Source organism: Artemia franciscana, chromosome 5 (genome assembly GCF_032884065.1).
Source record: "Artemia franciscana chromosome 5, ASM3288406v1, whole genome shotgun sequence".
In the NCBI taxonomy this organism is placed as follows: domain Eukaryota; kingdom Metazoa; phylum Arthropoda; class Branchiopoda; order Anostraca; family Artemiidae; genus Artemia; species Artemia franciscana.
In genome coordinates this window covers 46110546-46126926 of record NC_088867.1, presented here as the reverse complement: position 1 = coordinate 46126926, position 16381 = coordinate 46110546, and the positions used below count along the sequence as shown (strand labels likewise).

The 16381-nt window shown below is 36.6% G+C and overlaps 2 protein-coding genes across 2 annotated transcripts in view; both read right to left on the bottom strand.

Moving 5' to 3' along the window:
• Positions 1-7232, bottom strand: part of LOC136027492 (zinc finger matrin-type protein 3-like) — a 172647-nt gene extending 165415 nt beyond the window's left edge. The window contains exon 1 of the mRNA XM_065704802.1: positions 7161-7232. Within this exon, the coding sequence (XP_065560874.1) occupies positions 7161-7167 (7 nt within the window). The 5' untranslated portion in view covers positions 7168-7232. The remainder of the gene's footprint in view (positions 1-7160) is intronic.
• Positions 7233-14117: 6885 nt separating this feature from the next.
• The window catches only part of LOC136027490 (carboxylesterase 4A-like), a 42784-nt gene continuing 40520 nt past the window's right edge, over positions 14118-16381 (bottom strand). Inside the window, exon 11 of the mRNA XM_065704801.1 lies at positions 14118-14405. Coding sequence (XP_065560873.1) covers positions 14159-14405 — 247 coding nt within the window. The 3' untranslated portion in view covers positions 14118-14158. The remainder of the gene's footprint in view (positions 14406-16381) is intronic.

Here is a 16381-nt window from a genome sequence, read left to right as displayed (position 1 = left end):
TGGAAGCTCCAACAGTTCTAAACATAGTGCAGCCATCTGTTTGTCTCTCGGACATTATTTCAAATTTTGGTTCACAAAATGGATAAAAGAGGGCATTTCGGCTACAGTGGCGCATTTTGGTGGAGGGTATAGTGGCGCACCCCGAAATTTTTTAAATTCATAAACTTCACGCGGTAGGTAGCCTATATGATAGTTTTGACTTCTACTACTACTACTACAAACTCGTCGCAGCCTTAAGCCGCATGAGACCGACACACTGGCGAACACTTCTCCTCCATACCACCCTGTTTAAGGCTTCTGCCCCCAAAGATTTTGGGTAATTTCTTATGATCTCGTCCCAGTCTAACGTGGGACATCCTGTCCCCCCCCTTCAGACCACTAAGTAGAACTAATCTAGGAATTCGATCGCCCAGGTTAGGCTGGGGTTCTAGGTTAAGCTCGGTTCAGGTTAGGCTGCAAGTTCTAGAAGTTCAGTAACAAAGGCTACATCCCCCAAACATTAAATATTGGTCTTTCGCAGAATGCCTAATGAAGCAGAGCGTATGAAGCTTGCCGTGCACGCGGTACTGGAATTGAAGCTTTCACAACGGGCTGCTGCCAAAAAATACGAGATCCCAGAGACAACACTCCGTCGATATGTAAATAAGGCTCGCAACGCGTCGGACGATAAAAAGCTGACTTTAAAATTTGAGCCGAATTACCCAGTCCGTCAAGTGTTAAATGATGAACTTGAACAGCAACTTCACGATTATTTGATAAAGGCATGCAAAATGCACCATGGTTTGACACGGCTCAACGTCCGCCAATTCGCTTTCGAAATTGCAAAGATGAACCAATTGAAGGTGCCATCAACATGGCATGAGAAAAAGATGACGGGGAAAGACTGGTATTACAGTTACATGAAACGCTTCCCAGACCTGTCTATCCGCAAAGCGGAGGGAACAAGCTTGGCCAGAGCCACGGCATTCAACAGAACAACTGTAAACGAGTTCTATAACAACTTGGAGACTGTTATGAATAAGTTTAAGTTTCAGCCTAGTGATATTTATAACTTAGATGAGACGGGGGCAACAACAGTGCAGAGACCACCAAATGTGATAGCACCCAAGGGGCACAAACAGGTGGGCCAAGTGACTTCTGCTGAGCAAGGCGAACTGACCACAGTCTGCTGCACCATCAATGCTCAAGGTAATTTCTTGCCACCTTACTCTGTCTTCCCAAGGAAAAGATTTGGCTCCCAGTTGATGAATGGTGCACCACCAGGCAGTGGCAGTAGCGGTTCTGCCAAAGGATGGATGACATCTGACATCTTCCTGCTTGTCCTCGAACACGTTGTGAAACATGCCCGCTGTACAAAAGAGAGACCCATATTGCTGATAGAAGACAACCACTCTTCTTATGTGTCGATCCAGGCCATTCAGTACTGCAAAGATAACGGGATAGTGGTTCTGACTTTGCCACCCCACACCAGCGGAAAGCTACAGCCACTGGACAGAACAGTCTACAAATCATTCAAAAACTACTACAACATCGCCTGCAATGACTGGATGGTCAGCAAACCCGGACAGACGATTGGCATCTCTATCATCGCTCAACTTGTTGGAAAGGCCTTCCAACTCTCCTTCACACAGAAAAACATAGTCAGTGGCTTTGCTGCTACTGGGATTTTCCCCTTCAACCGCCTACTTTTCACAGACGACGATTTTCTCGCATCAGCTGTGACCGACAGACCAGACCCTAATCCCAGCGCAGCTCCAGAGGCCGAAGAAGTCGAGCAAGAATTGAATAGTCATAACGAAGCGGGTCCAAGCTCTGCCTCCCCAAGCGCTGCCTCCCCTACCGCCGTTACACCCGAAGCTGTAAGGCCCTACCCAAGAGCGCCCCCCAGGAAGCTGCCAGAAGGAGCTCGGAAGAGGAAGAAAACTATCATTGCCACGGATACCCCAGTGAAAGATGCTTTAGAGAAAGAATTCATGGAAAGGGAAGCAAAGAAAAAGGCCAAGACTTCTAAGATTAACCCCAAGACAAAGAAAGCCGTTGTCCAAAAGCCAGTGCCAAAAAAACAGGATGTCCAACCTAAGAAAAAGGGCAGTGCTGTTGGATACTTTGGTAAATTTGACCGCAATTTCAAGAGAAACAGTCATGTAAACACCCTGTTTTCTGATTCTTCGTCTGATGATGACTTTGGTGACTCTGCCACAAAAGGCAACAGTAGCTGTGATAGTGATGAAAGCCTCCACTGTGGCCTAGAAGACCAAAACGATTTTTTGTGTGACGATGAAGTCCGTGTTGGAGATTATGTTCTTGTTTGCGAGGGGGAGATCAAAAAGAACAAAATTTACTCCGTGGGCGAAGTCCTCTCTGAGTCCAGCTTTGACATTGAGCTCATGTATATTAAGAGAATGGTTCCTTTCTACAAGTTCATCAGGACCAGTGAAAATTACACTTTCAGCAAGTCGAGTGTCGAAATGAAGCTACCTGCTTCAAATATTTCTGGTGGCACAGAAAGACAGGCGGAGCAACTGGTCTTCCCCATTGACCTGACTGCTTACAATATTAACTAGTGTGCCTTCTTCTTTTATTTTCAGTTCATTATTTTTTATTTCCTTACTCATTAAACGAAGTATTCATCTTAGCAGTTTGATTACGCCACTGTTCCAGATGGGTGCGCCACTGTTCCAGATGGGGTGCGCCATAGTTCCCGCCTAGTCGGCAACAATGGCGCAAAAAGTGGCTGTCAGAAAACATGACTCCATCAAAAACTGGTTCAAAGAAGAAGTGTGAAATAAATCATCAGTGTAGAATAATAAACTGCCTGCACAACAGTTTAAAAATCGTCCAAAAATGTTAATATTTGCCAAAGTTACGATGCTTTGACCTGAAAGTGCGCCACTGTACCCACCTCTCCCCTACCTATTTTTTTTTTGTTTGAGATGGGGGTCAGTGGCATGATTCTGTAAGTTCAGCTAAAGTCAACCCAGTTCTAAATGGGTATCTGGAGAAGGTAAAAAGGAAGGGTGTGCAAAAGCACAGGATGGCTGGCTCACATCCCCCCATTGCACTTCTTGGCTGAAGGGCCTTGAGATGGAGATCAGCACTGCCAGTTTGGACCTTATGGGTCTAGTCCTGCATCCTTTACCTTTTTTGTCTTTTAAATAGCTTATTAGGTACTATGAATTAGAATTTTGCAATTCAATATGAAGACAATTGAATTCTTCTTCTTCTTTCACAATAAAATTACCTTACAGGTCAGGAGGTACAAAATAAATGTTCATTTAACAATATGCACTGATTCTATCAGTAATCAAAAATAATAAGTAAATATATTGTTTATTGCTCTATGTGGTCCTATCAGAGAAGAAGAGGGGGGGGGCATCATAGTAGTAACCATTATATTGGATAGAATGTTGGGTAAATTAGCTGTTATCAACCACATCTATAGGAAACATGCACATAAAATGAAACTAGTACCATCAAATTCTTATTCTACACTCTTTCCTAATATCATGGCTGTTTATTGGACAATGCATCCCTTGGCCTTTGGCATTTAGAAAAGATATAGCCCTAGGATATGCAAAAAAAAACTAAAAAAAAAATACACTAAAACTATAAAATTCTTAAAATATAACATGAACCATTTTTGTATTAATCAGATAATTATATTTCCTTCCATTGTTTTAGATCATTTAAATAATATTTTTGTCCAGCAATTGTACTAATGTTTTGGTTTACTGTTTTTACTAGGCAAGAATACAATAAAAACAGTTAACAAAAAAGATATTACATATCAGAAGATACAAAACCCAGAGCAATACAACATTAGGGCTACATACAGAGTAATAAAGGGGAAATAGGGCACATTGTTAGAAAAGTGACCACAAAAGATCATAGAATAAGGAATGTAGTGATATCATTTAATTTTATTTGCACATTTCCTTTAGAAGTGATTAAACACAGTTACTGAACGTAAAGGTACTATACTTTGTTATTACAGCCTAATGTTTCATTAGTAGGAACAAACTTTATTCAGGTATATAACCAATATCATTGCATTGACTGTGGAATTCCCAGGTAAGTAGCATAGTCTTGGCAAACTGTAACCCATTGGCCTATCCATGACTGAGAAATAGGAAAAGAAGGAATTCATTTACTGTTTAGCAAAGAGAAAATCTATATAGTTTTGGCTAACACATTTCTTAAAGAATTGAAACAAAATGATTTGCAAAGGTAAAGTTAAAGATGATGGCTTTTTGTTATCTTGGAAAGTAGTAGAAATAGAAGTTGAACTTTTAGCAACAGCCCCAGCTAACAGAAGAAACAAGGCCCAAAAAAAGTGAGCCTATTAAAGTCTTTAAAAGATTCTATTTGTAGTACAAGAATAAAATGAATATAAGGAATTTGTATTCATTATAATAGTCTCTAAAATCTTATAAATCAGAATTGAGCTACAAGGCAGAATTGACTACAATGTACAAGGCTTTTGTTGTGTCTTGTTTAAGCTTGGATCTATATCTGTTGATTTCACTTTTGTATGACTTATGAGTTTGGATAATAGTCTGATGAAAGTCAACATGATAATGTAGCAAGTATTATAGTCTTGAACAAACCTTTATACTAGGGCTATATCTGGGACCATTAAGGGGTGGGGTAAATTTTGGCAATTGTTTAGTTTCATCACAAGCTGTCTAATCTATAGCACTTCAAAATACTAATTCTAGAAGTGCATCCATTTCTGGTTGACCCTCATCCTCCATTGGGCAAGCTAAAAATGCCTTAAGTGGGCAGGGTTTTGAAGCTGCAAGAAAAGTTGGGGTTGTAGGCTGCAATACGACTGAAATTATATTTTATCATCACTGGTAATTTCTGTATAGTAGGAAGTTGAAAGATAATTAAAAAACTCACACATCCTTAAATTACCTTAAATCACAGCTTGGAGCAATATAAGGATTATCCATCCTTGTGATGCTCCATGAAAAAAAGAATTTGTTTGGAGTAGATTGTGGCTGTTAGATTAGACTCTTGTGGAGGACTCTGCAACTTCCCAATTGTAAAGGAACTCCTGGCAGAGCCATTCCCTATCAAGGTGGGACTTGAACATGTCAATGAGCTCTGTGGGCAGCAGGGCAAGGTCTGTATTCTGATTGGTTAAATGCACACCTTGCCTTGCTGCCTGCAGGGCTCATGGACTAATATGCTTTGCTCTATAGGTAATGTTACCTGTAAGCAAAATCAGATGTTGCACTGCCTACCTTCAAATCAACAGAACATAAACATAATTTTTAACTAATCACTCTGATTTGCTGGTTCAAATTTCATCACAGGTCAATGTCACAACAGCTAGTATTGCAATTGTTCAGAAACAATCAGCTAATTTAAACTTGAAAGTGAAAGTGAACCATCTTGGATATCAGCATTAATGGAAGCATGAGTTTTTTAAATATCTTTTGACTTCCTACTATACAGAAATTACCAGTGATGACTGTAATTAGTATTCAAAATATAATTTCACTCATATTGTACAACCCCAATTTTTCTCTCAGCTTCAAAACCCTGCCCACTTTACCATTATTAGTTTGCCCCATGGAGGAGGAGGGTCAACCAGAAATGGATGTGCTTCTAGAAATAGCATTTCTAAGTGCTATAGTATGGAAACTATGCTGCTTTGCAGCATAGTTTCTAATTTAGACAATTTGTGACAAAACTAAAGTTTTACCTACATTTCCAAGTCAAATGTTTATTAAACTAACCTATATTTGAAAAGAGCATAGTGAAAAGATACATCAAGTAGTGTGTTCATCTTATCTTTATGACAGTAAAGCAATATACACATAGGCTTATATATAGCCTACCTTTCTGTGCTATAGAAATAGGGGTAAAATTCTAGTTGACTGACTTTTGACTATCTCAGAAAGGGGTTGGGTTAGGAAAATGAAACTTTCAGGGATGAGTCTACAGGCTAAAGTATGTCCTGGGAAGGTATTTTGAAGAACCCACCTCCACTCCTTCTCCCTCTAGAGTGCCCTGACCTTTGATGACCTTTAAAAATATATGTTTTAAAAAGTGAACCTTGCAAAATAGATCTTCTGCTTGAATGAAGAATAAAAAATTTTTTTTAGCTTCAAAACTTTGCTCAATCCTAATTTATAAGGTTTTAAAAATATTCAAACACTTTTCCTAAATTTTGAAAGAAAAACATAGATATGGCTCAGAATTCTACTCAAATAACAGGAATTGCATTTTCAAAACTAAAGGCAGAGAAAAGGCAACTGGTAACTGAAAATTCAGGTAAAATGTTGTTTTGTCAAAATTTCAATAGGTATAGGACCTGTCATGTAGGCAAATTTCAGGATTTTTCAACTAGAATTTTACTGAAATAGGGAAGGAGTACCCTGGAAATAATCAAGGAGCTTAAAAGACCTTTCCAGGGTATACATTAGGCCTAGATCTGAAAGTTTTAGGTAGAATTTTACTTTAGAAACTTTTGGCTATCTTGGAAAGGGGTTAGGTTGGGAAAATGAAACTTTTGAGGATGGATCTACAGGCTAAAGAATATCCCAGGAAGGTATTTTGAAGTACCCTCCTCTACTCTTTCTCCCTCTAGAGGGTCCTGAAATTTGCCTACATGACAGGTCTATACCTATTGAAATTTTGGTAAAATTATAGTTAATTGACCTCTTGCTATCTTGGAAAGGGTTTGGGTTAGGAAAATGAAACTTTCAGGGATGAATCTACAGACTGAAGTAGGCTATGTCCCGGGAAGGTATCTTGAAGCAACTACCTCTATCTTACACCTAAAACCTTATAAAATGGAATTGAGCAAAGTTATGAAGCTGAAAGCAATTTTGTTGTACTTGAATTAAGCAGAAGATCTATTTTGCAAGGTTTCACTTTTATAACACACATATTTATAAAGGTCATCAAAGGTCAGGGCCCTCTAGATGGAGGAGTGGAGGTAGTTGCTTCAAAATACCTTCCCGGGACATACTTACTCTGTAGATTCATTCCTGAAAGTTTCATTTTTCTAACCTAAACCCTTACTGAGATAGCAAGAAGTCAATTAACTAGAATTTTACCAAGTTTTATTCTCCTGAATCAATAGTCTTCTAATAGTAAAAGACACTCATCTAGAATCTTTAGTAAAATAGAAATTTCAAACAAACCTGGCATTTTTATTCTTTGAGCAGTTTCAGCTGCTTCTTCTTATTAGCTGTGTTGACAAATCAAAAAATTCCCAAACGTACCGCATTGTATCACAACCTCCGAATTTTACCAGAAAATGTGCAATTGTACTGTATTAGTAACGCTACTTATGAACCCTGACGAAAGTGCTTTCACCTCTGCTGGATGGTCTGTAAAACTAATATTCCTACTACTACGAGCTGTCTAAGCTTCAGCTGATCCTTTTCTAATTGCAAGACGAATGCAGAGAGGCAAAATAAGACAGACTAGACGTGTAAACATACTAGCAGGAATAATCGAACTTATATATCAAACAGTTCGTGGTAACGAACTGTAGTAAGGAGCGACCCGGCTCAATAGTAAACGAAACTCTAAAAAACGGAATTTCGATGCTAAAAGATATATCAAAAGAATTGGATTTTCATGCTGATTTTAAATATATAAGTTTCATCAAATTTAGTCTTTGTCATCAAAAGTTAAGAGCCTGAGAAAATTTGCCTAATTTTGGAAAATAGGGGGAAACTCCCCCTAAAAGTCATAGGATCTTAACGAAAATCACACCATCACATTGAGCGTATCAGAGAACCCTATAGAAAAAATTTCAAGGTCCAATCTACAAAGATGTGCTATTTCGTATTTTTGGCCAGAAGACAAATCACGGGTGCGTGTTTATTTGTTTGTTGTTTTTTCCCCAGGGGTCATCGTATCGACCAAGTGGTCCTAGAGTGTTGCAAGAGGGCTCATTCTAACGGAAATGAAAACTTCTAGTGCCCTTTTTAAGTGACCAAAAATTGGAGGGTGCCTAGGCCCCCTCCCACGCTAATTTTATCCCAAAGTCAACGGATCAAAATTTTGAGATAGCCATTTTGTTCCGCATAGTCGAAAAACATAATAACTGTGTCTTTGGGGATGACTTACCCCCCCCCCCCCCCACAGTCCCTGGGGGAGGGGCTGAAAGTTATAAACTTTGACCAATGCTTACTTACAGTAATGGTTATTGGGAAATGTGCCAACGTTTTCAGGGGGATTATTTTGGTTTGGGTGAGGGGTTCAGGGGAGGGGGCTATATGGGAGGATCTTTCCTTGGAGGAATATTTCATGGGGGAAGAGAAATTCAATGAAAAGGGCGCAGGATTTTCTAGCATTACTATTAAAAAAAATGAAAATATAAACATGAAAAAGTTTTTTTCAATTGAAAGTAAGGAGAAGCATTCAAACTTAAAACGAACAGAGATTATTACGCATACGAGGGGCTCTAAAAATACTTTAGTATAAAGAGCAAGGTATTTAGGAGGAGATAAATACTTCGCTCTTTATGCTAAATTATTTTTAGTAATTTCAACTATTTATTCTACGGCCTTTCTGATTCAGGGGTTATTCTTAAAGAATTGGGACAAAACTTAAGATTTAGTGTGAGGAGCGAGGTATTAACGAGGGTACAAACCCCCTCGTATATATAATCAAAAATATAAGAATATAAAAGTTTGTTGCGTAAGTTAATTCTTAAGTAACGTATTTTTTTTTACTAATAAAAACGTTCGTTAAAAATTAAAAGATCTAGCTGCCTTTTTAAGTAACCGAAAAATTGGAGGGCAACTAGGCCTCCTTCTCCACCCCTTATTTCTCAAAATCGTCTGATCAAAACTAAGAGAAAGCCATTTAGCCAAAAAAAGAATTAATATGCAAATTTCATTTTAATAATTTATGTACGGAGAGCCAAAATCAGACATACATTAATTCAAAAACTTTCAGAAATTAAATAAAAAAACAAGTTTTTTGAAATGAAAGTAAGGAGCGACATTAAAACTTAAAACGAACAGAAATTACTCTGTATATGAAAGGGGCTTTTCCTCTTCGACATCCCGCACCTTGCGTTAAAGTTTGATTTTTTCTCGCAAATCTAATTTTTAAAACAATAAAAAACTTTAGCGTAAAGAGCGGGGCGTCGAGGAGGAAAAGCCCCTTTCATATACGGAGTAATTTCTGTTCGTTTTAATTTTTAATGTCGCTCCTTAGTTTCATTTCAAAAAACTTGTTTTTTCTATTTAATAGCCTATATAGATGACATCAACGAAACGCTAGAAACTCAAAAAGAAATCGGGCTTAATTTTGTATGTCTAAGTGAATTTTTCATTAAAATTATTTTTTATTATTATTTTAATCTTGCACTAATTTTAATTAGTGCTATAGTGTATTAAGTCTATTCCCTTCAAATATAGTGGGATAATTAAAGTTTTATATTTGTCCATCGGGCGAATTTTCAGTTTATCCCTCTTCGCTGGTTTCATTTTTCTCGCTTTGTCATGGGGCTTATGCGATAAGTGCTGTGAGATGGTTTGAGGTCCTCTCTCTGTAATAAGTTCTGTTCTCTGTCCCTATCCTAATAAGGGAAACCCTGATTGTGCAGTCGTTTAGGTAAATTTGGGTTGGTCAATCACGAGTTTTCTTAATCTGAGCCTTGACTGCAAACAGTGCTGCAGGGTGACCCTATGTGGTACCATGTCATAGAGGATATCACAGCTTAGTAAACGACAAGCATTGCCTGGACCTGGTTAATGAATAATTCTGCCACATTTTTTGTTTTGATGGGTTTTTATGTGTGTTTTTTGTTGTTGTTTCTTTGGGGGGCGGGGGGCTGAGTAGACTCTTTCTAACTATACTATTTATTCTTAGTTGCCACATTGTAGTGTAATATTTGCAACATGAATATAACTTGATCGGAGATAATAGGCTTAAGATTGTTTATACAGGACTGTGACCCTTGCTGATTGAATAACATCACCAAAAAATGAAATTAAGATAATGTTTGGCAAAAATTGTTCGGGCTGAGTAACCTCTCCTTAACCAGAGGAACCTCCAAACTGGATGACCTGAAGCCCCCCCTAGATTTCTCAGTTTGTATTTTTTTTAAGAGACGAGAAAATTTACATTACTCCTCCCCTCCCAGGATTTTTGTATCTTGAACAAAAACAAAATCGATAAAAATCCTTCCCTCCCCTATATTTTTACGAATTGTAATACCTGTCGGAAAACTTTCTGCTGTCTTGTTCTGAGCCGACTTAATAGCTTAAGTGCTTCCAGGAAGTGTTTAGGGGAATAATGAACTAAGTAAAAAGACACTATGTACAGACACTTTGACTAAATCAAAAGATATTATCTGCATCCAAGTGATCAAAGAGACGCACCTGATATTTCTGAATGTGTGTCTCTCAACATTCAGAGAATGATGAGGGGAATGTTGAATTTAATCAAAAAACGCTGTTTGCATCCAGGCTGTCAAAATGTCCTAACTGGGATAACTCAAGAACGTCTTAAGCTATCAAGTTTATACTTTCAAGGAATGTTTACTGGGATGTTAAACTAAATTAAAATATACCACTTGTTTCCAGGTTGTCAAAAAGACACGTCACTATAATCTGAGGAACGGCTAAGGTTATTAAGTTGAAACTACAAGGGCATGTCGAACGGGATCTTGACGAAATCAAAAGACACTATGTACATCCGTGTTGTCAAACGGTATGTCTTTTGAACTAAATCAAACGACACTATAAACAATAATTTTGTCAAAGGGCGTATGTATAATATCTCCAGAACAATTAAGTATCTTAAGATGAAACTTACAGGGAATGCTGAAGTGAATTTTGAACTTAATCAAAAGAGATTAACTGCATCCAGGTTATTTATACAGCATTTCTGCGATATCTCTGGAACGACTGAGGGTGACAAGTTGGAACTTCTAAGGTGTATTCAGGGGAGATGGAACTAAATTAATAGGCATTATCTGCATCCAGGTTGTCAAAAAGAATTATCTTAAAATCTCAAAAATCTCAGGGCATTTTAAGGGGGTCTTTAACTGAGTACCGTTGTCAAAATCATTTATCTGCAATATCTCAAGAAATACTACAGATATTAAGCTCAGACTTTCAGGGTGTGTTGAAAGGTGTGATCAACTACATAAAAGGCATGTGTGTCTAGGCTGCCAAAAGCACGTATCTAAAATATATTTGGAACAGTTATGAGTATTAAGTTGAAATTGTCGAGCAATGTCGAGGGTCATGTTGAACTAAATCAAAAGACAACATGTGGATCAAGGTCGTCAAGAGCGCATATCTACAACATCTTAATATCAGCTAAGGGCATCAGTTTAAAGCCTTCGGGGGATGTTGAGGAGTTTGTAGAACTAACTCAAAACACACTATTTGTATCCAGGTTGCCAGAACAGCGTAAGCGTAATAGCTCAGAAATAGCTAAGGGCATTAATGTGATAATTTTAACGTATGTTGGGGAGGATGCTGAGCTAAATCAAAATAGAATATACGCATATAGGTTGCAAAAAGGCGTATCTTTTAATATCTTAGAGACGACTGAGGCAATCAAGTTGAAACTTGTTATCTGTTTTATCAACTGGAAGCAGTTCTATTTGCATTGATTCTTGATGTCTCATTTTTATTTTATCAGCAACAAGTCAGAACTATTTTTATTTAATGAGCTTAAAATGCATTTATTTCAACAAACAAGCAGGTAAAACAAAACATAATACAAGAAGATACTTACACTGAAACTGGCAATCAATATTTGTCTACATTCAAAGCTGTAACTTGATAGAGGTCAGAATGGCTTTTGCACTACACCAGGTAAAAACTTCAGATATTTGATTCATATAATTGAATAATAACCAACTCCCCCAGCCTTCGATTCAAAGGTCAATAGAACCACCAGTAATAAAAATCGTTGCAAAGTTTTATTCAAAATAAAAATAGCTAGACCTTAATTCTGATGCAGAAAAAATGAATCAAACCTCACAAATGCTTTTTTTTAAACAAATATAATGACTATTTAAAAGGGAAAAAATAATTTAAAAATCCATAAGAAAAGCTTTAAAAAAAGTTAAGAGATACGTTAAACAAATAACAAGCAGAAATAAAGTAAAAAAAAGAAGAGTCAGACTACCCCCCCCCCCCTGAGCCTCTAAAGGCCAAATTATCATTTTTGCTTTAGCGAAAACAAATTACATTTTAAAAGTGTTTTTATGATTATAATGTTGATGAATACGCAATTGCTGATATTTACAAGAATAAATATCATTATGTATCATAAAATCTGTCTACTCTTAAAATTACTTTTCAGTAATCTTGGTTAATACAGTAAGTTCCCTTCTTTTTTTACTGATGTTTTTACAAATGAAATTCAAGCCGCCAGGAATAAAAATTATTTTCAGTAGATTGCAAATAAAGCTCTGACCTTTAAAAGGTTAGGAAGCATTAGCCCTGCTCTTATTTATGGTAATTTCTGTTTGTTTTAAATTTGACTAGATTATTCATAGTGATTTCTGTTCGTGTTGCGTCTCATTTATTCATTACTGCAAATTTCTGTTCGTTTTAAATTTGAATTGCTCGTCTTTGGTTTAATACAGCTGTTTACCTTCCTTTGCAAAACCTCTTTTATGAATTTTTTTTATTTAATGTGGTGAAAATAGTGGCATGGTCTCTACGACTTTGAAAGAGAACAGTCATATTGAGTTTTTAACAGGCAAATTCAGGTGTTTTGAACTATTCTTTATTGGAGTTTCAGAAACTCCATAACTCCATATTAACTCCATATTGACAGATTACATATTAACAGAAACTCCAAAGGGAAAAACCCCAGGTTAGAAAACCTGAACTAAGGTGAAAAAAAATTTATTTGCGTCAAGTAGGAAGAGTGGGTAGATTGGCAGGGAGTAGAACTCATTATGAATAAGGAAATCTTTAAGTCTTGCTTAGATCAGGAAGGTGTTAATAATAGGATTCAAGTTACTCAGTTTACTACCAAAAACTGCAGTGTATTATTCAAAGTGGTAGATGCCTCTGTAGAACAGAATAATGGTAACAGTAATGACTCGAATGAATTTTACAGACAGTTACAAGAATAAACAGTCAGGATTCCAGGAAAAATGATATTTCTATTAGGGGACTTTAATGCCCAGGCTAGTATAGGTAGAATAGATGGCATTCTAGTTAGAATAAACTTGGTATAGGAGTGACAATAGTATTGATAATAGACCGCTATAACTTTGTAGGTGCAATGCTCCACTTATAAACAATATAGTTCGTATTTGGTCATAAAACAGCCCATAAGCCAATACGACTAAGATGCTCACTGTTTGGAGCATTTATTTTAATATTAGGGATTTTGTCAATAAATCTTGTGTGTATATCTTTAAGCTCATGTACTGTTGGATAAAAAGAGCGGTGAAAATTGAAAGCCATCTGGCAACATGTTCTGTTGCAAGACATCTTCTCAACGGAAAGATAATCATAAGAAAGATTAGCTCCATGAAAGATTAGAGATGCAGGTAACATTATTTTTGGCAGTCTTAATTTCAAGTTTGAATTTATTGCTTCTGGTAATTTTGTTTGTTTTGAGCTTGACTTAATAGATGAGTCAATTTTTGCATTATGTTTTAAAAGTTGTTCTTTGCTTTTGTGGAATGAAAGATCTTAAGCTGAAATGACCAGCCATGGCAAAGAACAACAAAGAGAGAAAATACTCAATGAAGAACAAACAAACGAAACTGCGGCCAGTAGAGAGAAAAGACATCTTTTCTCTTCGCTGACGTTCTCATCAAAGTAACTCTATTAGCTTCTGTGACCTATGTGAATCAGCTGCGACAATTGTATTTTATCAATATTGGTGGTGATTTTATTGATTTTTTTCAGTTTATTTAGTTTCTACCTTTGTTTCTTTCTGAAGACGCCTCGTTTTCATACAGGCAAAATAGCCAAGACGTTTTTTTTTTTTTTTTTCTCTCTACTGGCCGCAGTCTCGTTCGTTTGTTCTCTCTTTGTTGTTCTTTACTTTTGTGAATACCCATTTTTAGTTTGGAAGTCAAAATTTTGTGTCTAGCACTGAAAAGAAAAAAGAAAAAAAAATCTTCTCCTAATTCTTGTCAAAAAAGATCAATCTAACGAGTTAATTTTTTAGTAAGAACAAAAAAAAATTATTTTTGTAAACTTCTCAGGTACTTTTGCTGTTGTAGAGCATCTTCTAATGACCAATAGTTTTCTTCAATCATTTCTGGCATTATTGCGGAAAAGCCTGTATCTCTAGCAACTGTGTAAGTGTTTGCGTATTCTACTTTCTCTTCAAAAGCCAGGTCAATATCAAGATAGATTCTGTTTTCATCTGTATACCTACTCCATTTGGAACTGTCTGGGTATATTTCAACGCCTTCTGGTGTAGGGTCCCTAAAAAATGCTTATGTTTAACTCTAGGTTTGAGAGGTATAGCCTAGGTCCATATATCTGTGTTTCATTCCCTATGCATAGACACTCGCATTCAATGAATGCACAAAAATGATAATTTTTCCATACTACGTCCGAGTGGATCGTTGCTTACATCCATGCTTAACTGTAAAAATTAAATTAAAAAAACAAATTTTTTTAGCTGAAAGTAAGGAGCGACATTAAAACTTAAAACGAACAGAAATTACTTCGTATATGAAAGGGGCTGCTTCCTTATCAACGCCCGCTCTTTACGCTAAAGTTTGACTCTTTCAACTCTGCTTTTTAAAACAGTAAAAAACTTCAGCGTAAAGAGCGGGGCGTGCATTCCTGCGTACCCCACGTGCAGATCAAAAAATTGAGAATACCTATATTTTACTTTATTCTTAATATCACGAGTTATTTGAGAACTAAAAAGACTTAAAGAATTACAAAAAATGGACCATAAAAAAAATGGACTTGCGGAATGCAAAATAAACTACAATCCAAAAAATTAGACGAAGCACTTCCATCAAAATCAGATTATCACGTTCATCAACATTTATTAGTAGCTTATTATTTGCAAATACGACTACAACAGATCAAACAAAACGTACTAAGCTAACCACAGTTTAACTATAAGAAACAAGTCGTCTGCAAAAGCCCAAAAAGATAATCTACTTATCACAAACTGAATATTTCGGAAGAATCACTGAAGATATGAAGACCCCCCCCCTCCATTTCTAGCTTCAATCTTAACTGGTAATCTAGGAAAATTCATCACTTCCCAACTTTAATATTAAATGTAAATTTAAATGATAAAACCTTAAAAAATAGTCACAGATACATTCATATCTAGTTGACTAAGAGCATGCCAAGTATGAGCAAGGCAATTACTATTGAATGCTTCCAATAAATCAAGGATTAGAAAATGAAGACTGTAATCCAAGTAGATTCCTTAATAGGCCATACTAGAACATAATGAGCAAAGTGACAAATAAGCCGTATCTTAATGCTGTTTAGTTAGCCTCAAAACTATCAAATTCCTTAATTTTCGGAAGCAGTATATACTCAAATAATTTATCAAGCAGCTCGTGATAGCGAACTGTAGTATGGAGTGACCCGACTCAATAGTAACCGAAACTCTAAAAAATGGAATTCTGATACCAATAGCTACATCAAAAGAATCACATTTTAATGCTGATTTTAGACATGACTGCCTGTCCATGGATTATTCTTTATGGTTGATTGTGTATGGCTATGCTGTTTGACCTATGTGATTGTATGGATGAGTAGGGTTAAGGCCTCATTCAAGTGCTGGTCTATATTAATCACTAATTTAGGAAAACAGTCTTCCTTTTCTCCTTCTGTCTCTCTTTTTTTTTCTTTTTTTTTTGTGTGTTTGTGCTGTTGCATTGGTGATTTCTCTTTTCATGATATATAAGTTTCATAGTTTTACGAAATATATAAGTTTCATATCTTAATGAAAATCACACAGTCATATTCAGCGTATCAGAGAACCCTACTGTATAAGATTCAAGCTCTTATCTGCAAAAATGTGGAATTTAGCATTTTTTACCAGAAGACACATCACGGATGCGTGTTTATTTGTTTGTTTGTTTTTTTGCTTTTTTTGTTTTTTTCCCCAGGGGTGATCGTATCAACCCAGTAGTCCTAGATTGTCACAAGAGGGCTCATTCTAACGGAGAATGAAAGTTATAGTACCCTTTTAAAGGGACCAAAAAATTGGAAGGCACCTAGGCCCCCTTCCGCGTTCATTTTTTCCCTAAGTCACCGGATCAAAATTTGGAGATAACAATTTTGTTCAGCATAGTCGATAACCTGAATAATTATGTCTTTTGGGACGACTTAATCCCCCACAGTCCCCGGGGGAGGGGCTACAAGTTACAAACTTTGACCATTGTTTACATATAGTAATGGTTATTGGGAAATGTACAGAC